We start from the raw sequence: 15,702 nt of genomic DNA, 5'->3' as shown, positions 1-15,702 counted from the left end.
TGGCTAGCCTCCTTTCTCATCACCAGCCCCACTCCCACCAGGAAGCAGGGGCTGGGGCATCTCTGACTGTAAACCTCTTGGTTCTCCTACAGGCATTCAATTGGGAGGAAGTATAAGGGAAGAGAGAGAGAGAGAGAGAGAGAGAGAGAGAGAGAGAGAGAGAGAGAGAGAGTGTTGCTCCACAATCGCAGCCATCCCAGGTCAATGCTGCCTCTTCTCTTTGTGTCTCCCTTTCCCTCCCATTCTCAGCTGTAAAGGGAGAATAAGTTATGAGCTCTGGGGCTGACAGAATACAGCTCAAATCTTGGATTTGTTCCTTTATTCCTGTGTGGCCCTGGAGGCATGGCTTAACCTCTCTGAAGCTCAGTTTTATTTGGAGAATGTGAATTATATCTGCCTCACAGGACATGATGATCCATAGCAGGAAGACAGGCGTCAGGCCAGTGCTTGGCTGTCACTAAGCTGTCCCCTCCCCTTGTCTTGCTCCCACCCAGAGAGGACATCCTTTTTCCCAGAGCCCCTCAGATTATCCCTGCCCCGAGCCATCAAGACTGCTGGTCATGGGTGTCAACCACAGCAACATGCCAGCCAAGAGAATGGGCTTTGTTGTGGTCAGACATGCCGGGTTCCAGCCTGAACTCCAGGGTCAAGGCCGTGTTTGACTGTGAGCCTCTAAACCTCAGTATTCTTCCCTGTGACATGGAAATAACCATGGCTCCCACCTGCTAGGACTGTTGGGAGCGCTGAGAGAGTATAAATGTTTTTCAAACAAGTGCAGAGGCTCTCGCACCTGACTGAATTCTAGGCTGCCTCCTTGTCAAATCCAGATACATCTGTGTGTGTCCATGGCTTGGCCCACGACCAGGTCTGGGGCCCCTGGCTCCGCACAAATGGACCCAGCTGATCCTTGCACAGAGCATTTGCCTCCCGGCTCCTGCTCCTGATCTCTGTACCATCACCACCTGCAATGGGGCACAGCCCCGAAAGCCACCCCAAGGGTGCAGAGAACTTCACTGTGCTAGGGACAACCTGAGTGTTGAGTGTGTGACGTCACGCGTGTGGCTGGTCAGTGGCGTGGGATGGCAGTGTCTTCATTTAATGATTCCTAGTGCCAGGCACTAAACTAAATGCTTCACAAACATCAACACATTAGTTTCCCTAGGAGTCTAGTTGCATTAGCACAACTCTAAAGAATGGAGGCTCAGAGACAGTAAGACATTGGCCCAAAATTGCACAGCTTGTAAGAGGTGAATCTGGGAACTGAACCTCTTAAGTCCAGAGCCCATGTAGGTTCCGCGGTTTCCCAGGCAGACATCAAGTGTGTGGTGGTCAGAGGCACACAGGTAAAGGAACAAATACTACCCTTCAACTTTCATGACAACAACTGTAGCCACTGGGAATGTCACAAGAATGTCAGAAATTCATGACTCTAAATGATTTGAAGACTTATCTTTTCTGTGACATTATTTTCAAAAATGGAGTGGCCGCACAATGCTACAGATACAAGCGGACCAATAGTCCACTACTCTCAGCAAGCAAGGCCAACGCCAGGACCGTTGTGCTTGAGTAGGGACTAAAATGCAGCACACGTGCCCCTGCCCATGGTTCAGAGGGGCAGCCCTTTATAGCAGCACAGAGGAAAACCTCCCTGAGGTCTGCCCATTTCCCTAAGCCCCAAGGACCTCCTCTGTCGGGCTGAGCTGCCTGGTTTGCGGATGGGTCTGCCCCCTCATCCTCCTGGGGTTCCTATAAAAGGACCACTGACCTGGTTGTGAGGCTCCTTGCAGAGGTGATCTGGCTGCTGCATGGCTTTCTCACACTCAGGGCAGGCAAGTCAGGAGCACTCCCAGCCAAAGTAGACAGGAAGGGTCTGCCCCCAGGCCACATGGAAGAAGACAGAGAGGAAAACAGGCTTCTAATCACTCCACTTTGGCCCAATAACAGTGCAAGTTTATTGTGGATCAGTGAGGAGACCTTGCGAAGGGCCTATGAACTACACATCTAGAGCTAACATCTGGTGATGCCTGTTTCCTCGTGATCTGCAATCCGTGGCTCTCTCACATACACCTGGGCGTTTATTGCAGCTCAGCTTCCTTGGAGGCAGAGCCCAAGACAGGCTTTCCAGTGCTGTGAGCAGCCAGCTGTCTTGGCAGCCAGGGAGAGGAGGGGACACCCCTGCTTACCAAAGGGGACCTTGGCAGGGCACTGACATAAGATTGCTGCGTCCCGTAAACCAAAAACACAGTTATATAAGCATCTATGTTTAACAGACTAAGCCTGCATTTGTTTGGCAGGCACTAAAAATTGCAGCAGATTAACAGCCAGAGGCATGGGGCAGAACGCAGGAAGGTAGAGAGAGGACCACCCTAATTGTGGAGTCTGGGTAGCGGGGCATGGGTTTTCACCTAATGTAGGTCTGACTAAAGTGGGACTGTACTCTTAAGGTTCTCTTAAACGTCTTTTGATTACTATTCACCAGTATGTAGGGTCACTTAAGAGGGCTGTAGGGTTGTGATTTTCATCTGTGCTCCCTCATCTCTGGTGTCTATCTCCTGTCCCCAAAGGTCCCCCCTCAGGGTATTTTATACCTGCCTCTCTGCCATCCTTCACATTTCACTTAAAAGCCGAGAGCCATAAGCAGTTTGGGAGACTCAGAACTGAGTCAGGGATGTGTGCACAAAGCAAAGCTTCAGCAGTGCTGGGGTGACAGTGAAAAGTGGAGTCTTCTCTGTGCCCTTGTCCCCGACTCCCTCCCCAAAGGCGCTCCGATGCCCACTTCCCTGTATTCTTCCAGGAAGATTCATGCCATTTATAAGCTCAAATGCATCCTTTTAAAAAAGAACTACGCACATTGGTTTGCACTTTGCTTTTTCATTAAATAACATAATTTGGAGATGATTCTGAACCAGTGGATACATAACTGCCGCATGATTTTAACAGCTGTGTAATTTCCCATTGTGTGGCTGGATCCCAGCTCTCGGAGTCAGCCTCCCTCTGTGGACATTTTTAGGTTATGGCGCAGGGAAGGATGTGAGCCCTGTCCTGTGACAGCCTGCCCTTGGCTGACAAGGTGAGGGCCCCCAGCGTCAGTCTCAGCGCTCAGGCCCTTCTTTCTAAAAGCTCAGGGGTAATTTTGGGAGCTCCGAATTCCTGGAGGCTTGGCCTCTGCTATTGGTAAATGAGATGTCAAGAGAGGACAGGTTCCTAGCAGTCAGAACTCAGGATGTAGCTCGCCACCTTCGGCTTCCCACCTTTGGCCTCCATGGCTCCATTAGCTTCTCAGACCTGGAGGCTGAACAGGGCTCTCAGCTGTGGGCCAGCATTGAGAAAGTACCGACTACTTGCCCGGTAGAGCTCTCAGAACAAGGCTCCAAGTTCAACAGTGTCATTTTCACAGTTCAGGCAAGGACAGAGCAGCTCAGAAGGACTTAGCAACCTGCCGGAAGTCACACAGCCAGTCTGCTGCAGGGATTCGAGTTATAGGCTCTTTGTCTGGCCAGCAAGACTGTGGGTTGTAGAAAGCTGACCAAATTTGACCAAATGAGACTCTTTAGTCCTTATGCCCAGACCTCTCCCAGCAATGCATGGGGTCTGTGAGGGCTTGATGCAGTAAGCCTTTTCTGTATCTGAGTTTGTCAAAGCACCTGGCTCCAAGTTTGTGTTCCGAGACTGAGAAACTGGGATACTGATGGTAGGAGGAGTCAGAGGGATGGTGGGGGTGGGGAGCAGTGCATGCAGCCGTAACCCCCTGCCTCGGCCTCCCACAGTCCGGCTCCATGACAGCATCTCTGAGGAGGGCCACCACTACCTGATCTTCGACCTGTGAGTCTGGACCACCCTGGGGTGTGCTGAGGGTGTGGGACTGTCCTAGCAGGATGAGCTCATGGGGCCCCTTATCCTCTGGGGTCCCAAAGGCCTCCAGGCTAGGCGGAACTTCCTCATCTGGCCCAGAGTTGCCCAGTGTGCAACATGCCCAGGTGTCCTACCCAAGCCGTGAAAGCTGCTTTTCCTGCTAAGACACCACACCCTTTTAACTGTCATCAGAGATTTGTCTCTCTTCTATTTGTGGCCAGTGGTGCTGATAAGCCTGCCACTCATACTGAGCTTCCTTGTAAATCTGTTTAGTATGTTTGCCGTGATGACATGATGGGCATCGGTGGTTCTTGGACAGGCAGTGGGGAATCATTGGTCTCCTCTATGAAATCCAGCTGGGGGTGATTCACAATGGGAGGTGTGCCTGCTGGGGACAGCAGTGTAGAGAAAACCTCTGCACCTTCCACTTAATTTTCTGGAGCTCAAAGCTTCTCTAAAAAAAGAGAAAAAAATGCATCAAACAAACAAACACAAAAGCCTAAACAGCTGGTAGGTGCCCACGAGCTGGGTCCAGAGCTGTGATTTGAGGTTTGAGACACTGGGAAGAGCCCAGCTGCAGAGAAAGACAGGGATGCAGCGGGGTCAATGAAGGAGGGGTGTCCCGGAAGAGCAGTTGGATGGCTGCCCTATGGTGGCCCTGCCTGGCTCCTTTTGGAGCCTCTGTGGGAAGCTGACTCAATGCCTGTCTCCCCAGAGTCACTGGTGGGGAGCTGTTTGAGGACATCGTGGCCCGGGAGTATTACAGTGAGGCAGATGCCAGGTGAGTGCCAGGTGTGGCTGGCAGTGCACCTGGGGCAGGGCCCTGCTGGCTGCTGTGGGCTTCCTGGGAAGGCCTGCGCTCACCCACAATGCCCTCTCTCTCCCCAGTCACTGCATCCAGCAGATCCTGGAGGCTGTGCTGCACTGCCACCAGATGGGGGTGGTGCACCGGGACCTGAAGGTGAGCATGTCTTGTGGCGCAGCCCCGGAGCCCCTGCCCTCTGCACTTCCTGCCTCCCACAGGCCGGTTGGCACTGGAATCCCCTTAATTTTCCAAGTTAGGTGGGTGTGAATATTTTCCCCAACTGTCAGGTGAGGAAACTGAGCTCAGGAAGGCAGAGGGGCTGCAGTTGGGTCCCATGTCCCCCAGCTTCTGGCCCATCTACTTTGCCTTAGGGAGGTATGGAAGGAGTCAGGTTGGGTCTGTCTCCCAGCAGGGCAGCATGCCTTCCAGCTACTTGGCCTTGACTGCCTTGACCTCCCTGAGCCTCAGCTTCTTGACAGCAGTGGTTGCCACGGCAACCCTAGCTTCTGGGGCGCCTGTCAAGTGAGATAGCACAGTGCCTGGGATACAGAAGCACTGTGCCTCTTGCTCTGGTCTGTGGCAAGTAGCAGAGAAGGAAACCAAGACTTGAGGCCCTCTGAGTCCTCCCTCTTCTTGCCTAAAGAGGGGGCTGGACAGGAGGACCAAGCCAGCTAGGGCTGGCCCAGGCCTCACAGCCTTGCTGGCAGCAGATTCCACGGAGCTTCCGAGCTGGGCCTTATGGCAGCAGTGCCTGAGAGCTTGGTCACCCTTGATTTGGAGAACATAGACCATGAAAGCTGAAACAGTCCAAGGGATTTGCACAAGGACAGCACTTCTATGTACCAGAGCATCCAGCTCTGGAGAGGGAGTCCTGGCCTTCTCATCCCGGACTTGTGACCTTGGACACTAATGCCAGGGAGCTGCTTAACCTAGCTCCTGCTCCTGCAGCAGTCCTTTAAGGTGATGTGGGGTCACCACAGCACCACTGGGGAATGCTCCTTTGCAGTTTCCTGTCGTGAGAGATTTTCCTTGAAACATATTTGGAACCACACTGAGATCAAGCTTCCAGCTCAGAAGGGCTCTAGAGAGACTTGGGTAGCTCTTTAGGAAGTCCCTCTGGTCCTATTCCCACCAAAGATGTGAACTCTAGGTCCTCCTTACCCTGACCATTCTTGTGGTGCATGCTTCAGGTGGTCTGGGGCCCTCTTTGAAGCACAGAGACCTGAACTGAGCCCTGCCACTTCTGAGTCCCTGCTTCTCGCCTGTGGCCCAGGGTGAGCTCCATGGGTCTCGGTCCAGATGCACAGGCAGGTGTGCAATTGAAGAGGGTCTCTGGCCAGACTGCAGGGAGGCTCTTCCCCCGGGCCTGTTCCCATTATAGCTACAGGCCCTGCACAGGAGCAGGAAGGAGGAGAGCAGCCCAAATTCAGGCCACGCCAGATACTCTAATTAGTGGCACATTCATCAAATCAGGGCAGGACAGCTATGCAGACCCAGGAGATGATGGGAACAGAGTCCCTTGAGGACAAAGGAGGCGTTAGTGAGCCAGGAAGAAGGTTCTATATTTGTTTGGGTCCAGACTGGCTTTGGACAGTGAAAGGTCAGAGGTGGGGTCCTAGAAGCCCTTCTGGGACAGCCGGAAAGGAAGTGGAGCCTCTTCTGCCTCTGGAGATGCTGAGCCCAAGCAGTCAATATCAGTGATGTTCGTGGAGCACTTACTGTCACAGCTGCACTTGCTTTGCATGGATAATCTGGCTTAATCCAGACCCGGACAGCTGGGCATCATCCCAGTTTCTCTAAAAGGAAACTGAAGCTCAGAGAAGTGAAGTAACTTGGCCAAGCCCCACAGAACACAGATGCCAGTGCTGGATCAGGAACCGAGGTCATCTAAGTGACAGTCTCATGCTGGTCTCCCATTTGCTCTTGGTCTTGAGGTGCAAGGCGACCAGCAGAAAGGGGAGAAGTTCTAGGGGGCTGGGCCAGTGGATGGTGGCAGCCACAGTGCCTGAGAGGTGTGTGTGTGGGGGGCACTTTCCCCAGGCCAGCTGTGGTCTCATGGACAAGCCCCATCATCTATCATCCCAAAGTGGCTTTAAGGAAAGTCAGTCTTCCCCTTGATTCTGCCCCCACCACCACTTGCCAGCTGTGTGATATTTGTCAAGCCGCTTGACCTCTCTGAGTTTCAGACTCCTCATCTCTAGGTATAGGACAAATACTTAGGTAAAAATGATGGATGGAAGATATCTGAGGTCTCCTTCTTTAGATGGAGTAGTCACAAGGGGCTCTTTGAGGGGGTGACAAGGTGTGAGACCTGGATATAGAGCAGCTTGTGGGGGCAAGACCACATCAGGCAGAGGGAACAGGAAGTGCAAAGGTGCAGGACTGTTTCAAGGTGCATAAGAAGGCCGCTGTGGGGGATGGGGTAACGCTACCTATGCCAAGGGTTTATTGCAGGGGTAAATGAGAGGATGCAAGCAGCACACTCAGCCCACGCTGGTGCACGATAGGAGCCCCATGAACGCTGCTGCTGCTGCTGCTCCCTTATTGTCTGATGGCTGGACAACCCCATCCCTGCCCCCACTTTTCCCTCAGCCCCAGCTCCAGATACTGGGGTGACTGACAGAGGAAAGGTCTTTATGCTGTAGAAGATGATGTGCTTGCCAAAAGTCCCCTTCTCGGGGACTCAACCAGGGTCCTGGGGCTGGGCCCCAGGAGTCACTCTGTCCCTCCTGGAAGCCCAAGTGCCATCGGTGAACTCCATCTATTGACTGTCTCGTGCCTTCTCCCCAACCTCTCTCTCCCTGGTCCTGGGAAGCCGGAGAATCTGCTGCTGGCCTCCAAGCTCAAGGGTGCTGCCGTGAAACTGGCTGACTTTGGCTTGGCCATCGAGGTGGAGGGGGAGCAGCAGGCATGGTTTGGTGAGTGGGGCAGGGAGTGGCAGGGTGGCCTTTAAGCTGACACTCGGGCCTCAGAGAGGCCTCTGTCCAAGCAGGTGGATTGGAGACAGCTTCTGGCAGCCAGGGACTTGGCAGCAGAAGCCCATGCCACTCAGCCCGGAGGCCGTGGGGCACTGTCCATCCCCCCGGCCCTGGGACCAGGTGCAAGGACAGGATGGCCACTGAGGCAGAAATGTGGCTCCTTCATGTGTGAAGGGCTTCCGCGAGGTCTGCTATGCCTGGATGCCAGAGATCAGAATCCCAGTTTTACAGATGAGGCAATAGGCTACGAAACATTGAAAAGGGCCCTTCAAGTGTGAAGCCAGGATTTAAACTCAGACGATCCAGCGGGCTTTGAAACTTTGGTATGATTCGGTACATTTCAGCTGTCAGGGGCTACTTTTCATTGAGCCATCTAAAACATGGCTAAGAACAGAGCTCAAATCCTGACCCTGCTATTGTGTGTGAGTTTGGGTGAATTATTTCAACTTTCTGTTTCCTTATCTCTAAAATAAATATAATAGTGGTTTGTTCATCTAGGGCTACATGAGGATTAATGAGGACCAGGCACAGAAGTCCCCGGCTCGATGGCTAGCACTCAGACTTCATAACTAGCAACTGTTTCTGTGTTTTGGGGGGTCCATTATTTCATTTGGTCTCTCAACAACACTGGGAGGTATTTAAGATAGGAAGCCCTAATCCTTGGACAGATTTGGAAACTGAGGCCCAGAAAGTAAAGAAAGGACCTAAGGGACGTAGGGGCTAAGGCAGAGTTAGGAAGAGGCCCCCAACACACCATGACAGCTTCCACAGGGAGCAGGCAAAAGCTCAGCCCTCAGCTTGGGGCTGACAGGGCAAGTTCATGTCATCTTGAAGTGGCCACCACTTGGGTCAGAGTTGTTCAGGATCCTGAGAAGGAACCCGATGGGAAGGGTTGCTGGGGCCGCTTCTGCTGCCTTCAGTGGGGCGTTGGCATGGTGCAGGCATGTGGTGTAGCTGTCTTCCTTGCTCTGGAGGCTTCGCTGGCCTCCCAAGCTCGAGGCGGCAGGGCTGCTTCCACCAGCCCCAGGGCAACCTCGTCCCCTCTCCCGCAGGGTCTTGCTCCAGGTTACTCACGTGCCACCTCTGTGTGTGTGTCTGCCTGTCTGTGTGTCTGGGGAGCAGGGTTCGCAGGGACACCTGGATACCTCTCCCCAGAAGTGCTGCGGAAGGACCCATATGGGAAGCCTGTGGACCTGTGGGCCTGTGGTGAGTTCATCCAATTGTCCTTTAGTGTCCCAGGTGCCCACGACTCTGGACCCCTCTCTGGCCCCTCTCTCCACCCCTCCCTCCATGACTTCTCCCCACAGGGGGCTGAAGATTCTCCTGGTCCTCTCCCCAGGGGTCATCCTGTACATCCTGTTGGTTGGGTACCCCCCCTTCTGGGATGAGGACCAGCACCGTCTGTACCAGCAGATCAAAGCTGGCGCCTATGATGTGAGTGTCGCTCCTCTCTCCAGCCACCTTGTCTGGTCATCCATCCTCTGATCCCCTTCCAGTATCTAAGGACACATCCCTTTTGCCTTTCCAGAAGACTTAGGTCCCATTGTCACTCACTTCTGGGTCAGGAGTTGAATCCCAGGGGTGCTTGAAGCAGGTGGTGGTCACAAGGTCCATAACGTTTAGGGGCTCAAATTGATGGGATGTATCCCTGGGATCCCAGAGGGCAAAAGAACACCAAAGCAGAGTCTAGAAGACAGGGGAGGCCTCACACCGTATTTTCTTTCCTATATATCAACAATATCATTACCTGGCATTTCTCTTGCACTCTTCTGAATGTCTTACATATGTTATTATATCTAATTTCACACTGGTTTGTGACAGACACAGGAATCAGCTTCATTTTACAGACCAGGAAGCTGAGCCATACGGAGGCGAGGCATCTGTCCAGGTCATATACCTAAGAGATGACAGTTGGGGTTTGAACCCACACGGTAGACTCATGCATCTGCCTGCTTTCTGTGAGGCTGACATCCATGCAGCCACACACCAGGAGTTCTATGGGACACTCAAACCTGGCTCCATCCCTAGGGTGGCCCAGAGGGTCACATGATTTACACAGGTCTCCTGCCCCAGAGGCGGAGGCAAGATGTGAGCCTAAGACTTCTGGTCCTGCAGTCTGGACCCTGACCATGGTTTCCTTTTCCTCTGGCAACAGGTTGATCAGTCAGGGGGTCCTGGCCCTCCCTTGCTCCTCAGGAGCCCCACACCTGGTGGTCGATGCCCCAGTGGATAGGTGTTAGAACCCCTGCCTGCTCCCCTGCCAGTCAGGGGCTGGGGGATCGCAGGGGTGGCCTGGGGCAGTCTGGGCAAATCTGGCCCCTCTGCCCCTTCCAGTTCCCATCACCAGAATGGGACACCGTCACTCCAGAAGCCAAGGATCTGATCAATAAGATGCTGACCATTAATCCTTCCAAACGAATCACAGCTGCAGAGGCCCTCAAGCACCCCTGGATCTCGGTGAGTCCTCCTTGGTGGGCACTCCCAGGAGGCCCACAAAGTCCTGCCCTGCCCTGGCCCTGGCCTCTCAGCTCCAGGATGGGGTTTGTAGGGCTTAATGCAAGGAACTCTAGCCCTGCTGTGAAACTTGTGGGTGATAGAGAAGTAAGGGATGTCCCAGGCTGGCATCATGCCTGGGCATGCCACTGGCACTGGTGAGTGCCAACATCCCAAGCACCTCATATCACTCCCTGGAACAAAGAAGCATGCTCTGCACGCTGTCACCACACTGCTGTTGGAAGCTTTGGGTGGGCTGGTCCTCTAGCCTGCCATCCCTGATGGTCCCTCTCCCCGCTGCAGCACCGGTCCACAGTGGCCTCCTGCATGCACAGACAGGAGACGGTGGACTGCCTGAAGAAGTTCAACGCCAGGAGGAAACTCAAGGTAACAGGTCCCCACCCTCCATCCCCAGAAGAGGGAGTAGCCCAAGGACTGTGAGACTTGCTTGATAGTTATTTTCTTCACTGTTTTGACAAGCATTTGCTGAACACCTACTGCATACTAGACAGCAGGCTGGGGCTTTGGGGAGCGAGCAATGAATCAGACCCTGTCCCCACCCTGACCGAGCATCTGGTGGTGGAACAGTCAGATAAGTAACCAGACATGGCATGCAGTGGTAAGTGCTGTGTGAGAGCAGGAGGGGAACTTGGCAGGCAGTGGCATTTCCAGGTCTGGAAGGACCCAGACAGGGTCCCAGGAGGCCTCCCTAGGGCCAGTGCATTTAAGCGGAGACCTGCCCTGTGTAGAGCTAACACAGGTATATGTTTCAGGCAGAGTAGACAGCCTGTATAAGCTACTGCCAATGTGAGCACAGCCCCTGGAGGGCCTCAAGTGGCTCTAGTTGGCTGTGGAGAGCCCTGCAGGCAAAGCCTGACTGGGCAGGAGCCCACAATAAGGGGGAGTGGCTGAGTCACTCAGAGAGAGAGAGAAAGAGAGAGAGAGAGAGAGAGAGAGAGAGAGACAGACAGACAGACAGACAGACAGACAGACAGACAGAGACAGAGAGAGAGAGAGAGACAGAGAGACAGAGAGACAGAGAGAGAGATTGGGGCCTCCAGGAAGCCACCAGCAACCAGGAGGGGCCTGAGCTGCACCCTCAGGACCAGACCAACCCTAGCTAGGAAAAAGGAGCTCTAAGCTAGAGCTAGAGGATAACAGGGAGCAGATGTGTAGGGACAGATGTGGGGCTTCAGCTCAGGGGAACATCCTCACTCACTGCTCCTGACCTGGAATGAGGACCAGTGTGGGGACATGGGCCATAGGGTGATGCTGGCAGGAGGTCAGGAGAACCAAATCCCAGCCCACCTCCAGAAGAAGCTGCCTCACAGAGGGGTCTCAAATGTGGGAATCAGGGAGTCTTAACACTCCAGAATTCCAGATTCAGAGAATGGCTGAGTTAGGTCGGAAGCAGACAGCAACCTGGGAGAGTTTCTCCCTTTAGGGTTTCTCTACGATGAGAATCCTCCTGGCCTCTGACCCAAAGGTCAAGGAAAGATGAACTAGTTTTGGAGCAAGGAACCATCAGCCAGGCAAAGGGGCATGAGGTCTGCCGTCCTTGCTTAGGATACCTCCTTAGCCTTTAGGAACCTCTGTGGCAGGTTCCTTCAGGCCTATCAGCTTTTCCCAGGCCTTGGGACCTATTAATATCTGTTCTTGGGATGGCCCTGTCCCATGAACTGTGCCAACCGAAGGCAACTTTTCCAGGGAGGGAGATGCAAGGTGATGTGGGAGACAGATAGAGGGACAGGCAGAGGTTTTGCCTTGGTCTCCGCAAGGAGCACTGCCTGCCCCTGCCCACACCCCTCCATTTCTCTGCCTCTCCTCTCTCTGTCACTCTACTCTGGCCCCTCTTATCTGTTTCAGGGAGCCATCCTCACCACCATGCTGGCCACCAGGAACTTCTCCGGTAGGTGGTGGGGCCCGTGTCCCCAGTGAACCCTGCACTGGTCTATTGGGAACATTGTCTCGTGGGATATTTGGGTTTCTGAGTGGGGCCTGCAGAGGACTCTGTGACCATAGTCTTGCTCATAAGCCACAAACGTGTACCCAGAAGGGCAGGCAGCAAGCCAAGACCTAGGTTGGAGATTAGTCTGACCCTCCTGCCTCCCAGCAGCACTAGGATGCTCAGGCTGAGCCAGCCAGAGGAGAAACCTGGAATTTGGGGGTTCAGGCCAGGAGGGACAGAGCCAGGTCCAGTGTGTGTATGTAGGGAGATGACTGGATTGTCCCATATTGTTGGAGTCCTGTGCTGAGCAAGGCTTTGTGACAGGCAGTGGGGGCTGGCCCATCCCTCTTTTCTGGATGAGGAAACAATCTCAACCTTGGGGAGCTGAGTTCTGACATCCTAGATCATAGGGCCAGGTTGAAGCAGAGCCTGCCTGAGTGTCCTTAACCAAGCTGGGTCACCGAGAGGCCTGGGCAGGAGCCTACTTGGCCCTTAGCCAAAGCCAGGCTGGTTAAGGCAGGGAGTGCCCAGCTACCTGGGCATGTGGCCTCAAAGAGAGAAGGGGAAGGGATTATGGTCAGGGCTTAGCAAGCAGCTCTTCTTGGCCCATGGGCCAGTGGCCGGCCAGTGCCTCCAGAGGCCTGTCTCTGGGGAGCTCTGGGAATTGCCAGGGCAGCCACACAGATATAGATGGCAGATAAGGCAGAGCTCACCCGAGGGGCCCTCAGATGGGGGCTGGGGCTAGCACCTCAGCCAGAGGTCAGTCTGACAGGGTACAGGCTGGCTTCCCCGAGAGGGTCCACCTGCTCATGAGACCAGCTGGGAAGGGTGAGGCCCTGAGGAAGGAACGAGTGAGAACTTCAAACACAGGCTTTTCCCCCACAGTGAACTTCCTTCCTCCCCCCTCCCCAGATAGCGATCTCACTCACAGTTCTTTAAACTGAAAGATGAGCTAGCCAGACAGTCAGAGTCTTTTTTTAACAGCTGGAGCATCGTGGAGAACTCTAGCGCTTTAGGTCCATGGGTTCAATTTAGTCTCTAGATATACTTTATGGAATCAGGAATGTTTAAAAAAATTTTAGGGGGTGAGGGGACATTGCTAGCCCTTAAAAATGAGAAGATTTCATAGGAGAAAATCAGAATCTATGGTCTCACTGGCTTTAAAGCTCCATAAAAACAGACTGAAGCTCAAGGAGTGATACTCCCTGGGCTGGAGGGACAAGAGCCCCTGCCCTGCTGTCTATCCCCGGGGCCAACTCACAAACCCTAGGATGAGCAGTCATTGATCCCAGGTGAGGACCCAGAGGTATGCCCCCCTTGGTCTGCAAGTAGACTGGATAAAAGCTTTGAGGGGCCATAGGTGGAAATATGGGGGGCCTGGAGGGTCATGACCGCAGAGCTCCTGGGGGCATCCGTGTGCTGTCCCTCTGTTCACTCTGCAACTCTCTGGAGGCTGCCTGGAGCAGAACTGATCATGGCTGCTTCTTATCAGGTATTAGCCGCCTGCAGGCTAAATGTTGCGCTAAGTACTTCAGAGATCCCTATTTTGTTTAAGGCATTTGCTTATGGTCTGGAGTAGCCGGATGCTAGACTGGGCCAGGCTGGGCATTCCTGCCATTTCCTGGCTGGTGCTTACTCCTCGGGCTCCAGCCAGGAAACGAGGAGGGAGGGAAAATGACAGAGGCGGAGGCCTCCCTAAGAGCTGTTGTTCTGCTTTTCTGGCTACCAGGGACACAGCCAGCCCCAGTGGGGCTCCAGAGACAGAGGCCTGGGAGGCTTATGACTCTTGGGGAGCAAGGCACGGCATGGGTGTTCTGGCAAGGGTGGGCCCCGACAGGGGGCATCTGCTTCTTGTCACCAGCAAAATGTGGCCTGCAGCTGTCCAGAGTGAGTAGGCAGGGCTGACACATGACCTCCGCAGCAGCATGGGGCTAAAATTAGAGAGCCAGGGAGGAGGATGGGGGAGTGGGGAGATCGTCCAGCCCTGGGCCAGGCAGCCAGGCCTCTGGGTTGCCACCATCAGCACAGTGGTGACCGGGATCCAGAGGGAATCCCCAGGCTGAAACAGCAACCTCACTGTTCCGGGACATGCCGGACACCTTCCTTAATCCATGAAGGTGGAGGGTTACCTGAGAGTGCTGGAAGTTGGGGCTTATGCCCACCAAGTGGGCCGCGGGCAGTGCCTGGGCCACTGAAGACTAAGGAAGAGAAAGAGAAAGAAGAGGAGGAGGAGAAAGAGGAGGAAGAGGAGGAAGAGGAGGAGGAAGTCTCCTGGAATTGCTGAGCCAGCGCTGCTCCCACACCGTCTACTCTCCGCCTGCTCCCTGGCTGCTCCTGGATGCTGCTGTTCCTCGCCCTGTGGGCTCTGGTGCCCTGCCTGGTGTTGCTAACCCTTTACTTTCTCTCCTCCACAGGAGGGAAGAGTGGAGGGAACAAGAAGAACGATGGCGTGAAGGTAAGAACCCCGGAGGCCAGCAGGGCCTGTCTCTGGCAGTGTCTGCCCATGGCGACTGGCTTTCAGGCCTAGTGTGAGACCTGGGCCTTGCTGCTGGTACTCCAGACCGACTGTTCTTGTTCATGGCCAGGCCACCCCAGGCTTACAGACCTGGCTTTCTGTGTCTACCCCCTCTGCATGCTTGGTGAGGGTAGGTGGCCTGGGGTTGGCGTAAGCGCAAAGAACAGGCCGGCCAGAGGAAGCTTTAGGGGTTCTCTGGAGCTGGAGAACTGGTGAGCGCAAGGGCACAAAGGAGGGATAGAAGTGGCCCTGGGGGGGGTGAGTGACCCCCTGCTGCCCGAGTGTGGGTGGGCTGGAATGGGCCCTGACCTGCTGACCTGCTGACCTGCTGGACATATCAGTCCAACCAAAAGAACCAGTAGAGTATGGACAGCCATCCCCTCTGGCTTTGGGATCCAGAGGTCCCTTTTCCCCACTGATGTCCACCGTTCATTGGCAGGAACGCCCTCCCATGCCTGGCAGGACCTGTACCTATCCCTACCCTTGATGCCCGAGCTACTTCCCGCCACACTCTGCTGGCCTCTGCTTTCTATCTATTTTCTTTTCTCCCTCTGCTGTCTGGGACCTGGTCTTCTGCTCTCTGCAGCTGCCTCCTCCCCTGCCCCCAAACGCCTTGTGGGTTCTTTTCTCCCAAGACCCTGTCTCACTCTGGGCTCAGTGCCTCACCCAGCTGGGGTTCCAGGGCTGGACAGGCTGAAGATCCTAGAAGGTATGAGATGCTCTATGAGCCTGACCACCTATAGGTATGCTGGAGGCTTCATGGCTTTGTTTACAGTGGCACTGATAGTCTCTGGCCACTGGTTTTGTCTGTCAGAGGTTGTGTGGGAAGAGGCCTGGGCCGGACGCCTCTGCCCTTAACTTTCTCCTTCTTGAGTTTCCCTTGGGTGTGTCGGATGAGACGTGACTTGGTGGTCATTTCCAAGATTTCCACTTTAGAAATAGACAAACAAACAAAAGGCAACAAAACCTCACCTTCCATTCTCCTGTCTCTTGGATGCTTAAACAATACAGTCAAGGACTGCAGGTTCAGCCAACCACAGACTATAGGCACAGAAATGGTTGCAGAAGCTCTAGTGGGGCCAAGATTCCTATTTTTACAGTACCTTTATTG

General features: G+C 54.2%; 1 protein-coding gene across 2 annotated transcripts in view; it reads left to right on the top strand.

Annotated features, from left to right (window-relative positions):
- Camk2a (calcium/calmodulin dependent protein kinase II alpha) overlaps positions 1–15,702 on the top strand; it is a 65,466-nt gene that overhangs the window by 28,106 nt on the left and 21,658 nt on the right. For both annotated transcript variants that reach the window (XM_004631300.2, XM_004631299.2), the window contains exons 4-13: positions 3,768–3,822; positions 4,568–4,633; positions 4,741–4,813; positions 7,473–7,575; positions 8,758–8,841; positions 8,975–9,069; positions 9,970–10,092; positions 10,432–10,515; positions 11,995–12,037; positions 14,491–14,531. In XM_004631300.2, coding sequence (XP_004631357.1) covers positions 3,768–3,822; positions 4,568–4,633; positions 4,741–4,813; positions 7,473–7,575; positions 8,758–8,841; positions 8,975–9,069; positions 9,970–10,092; positions 10,432–10,515; positions 11,995–12,037; positions 14,491–14,531 — 767 coding nt within the window. The remainder of the gene's footprint in view (positions 1–3,767; positions 3,823–4,567; positions 4,634–4,740; positions 4,814–7,472; positions 7,576–8,757; positions 8,842–8,974; positions 9,070–9,969; positions 10,093–10,431; positions 10,516–11,994; positions 12,038–14,490; positions 14,532–15,702) is intronic.

The sequence above is a fragment of the Octodon degus genome, unplaced genomic scaffold, assembly GCF_000260255.1.
Source record: "Octodon degus isolate 3935 unplaced genomic scaffold, OctDeg1.0 scaffold00040, whole genome shotgun sequence".
Taxonomy (NCBI): Eukaryota; Metazoa; Chordata; class Mammalia; order Rodentia; family Octodontidae; genus Octodon; species Octodon degus.
The sequence above is the reverse complement of the archived record's forward strand: the minus strand, read 5'-3'. Positions and strand labels throughout refer to the sequence as shown.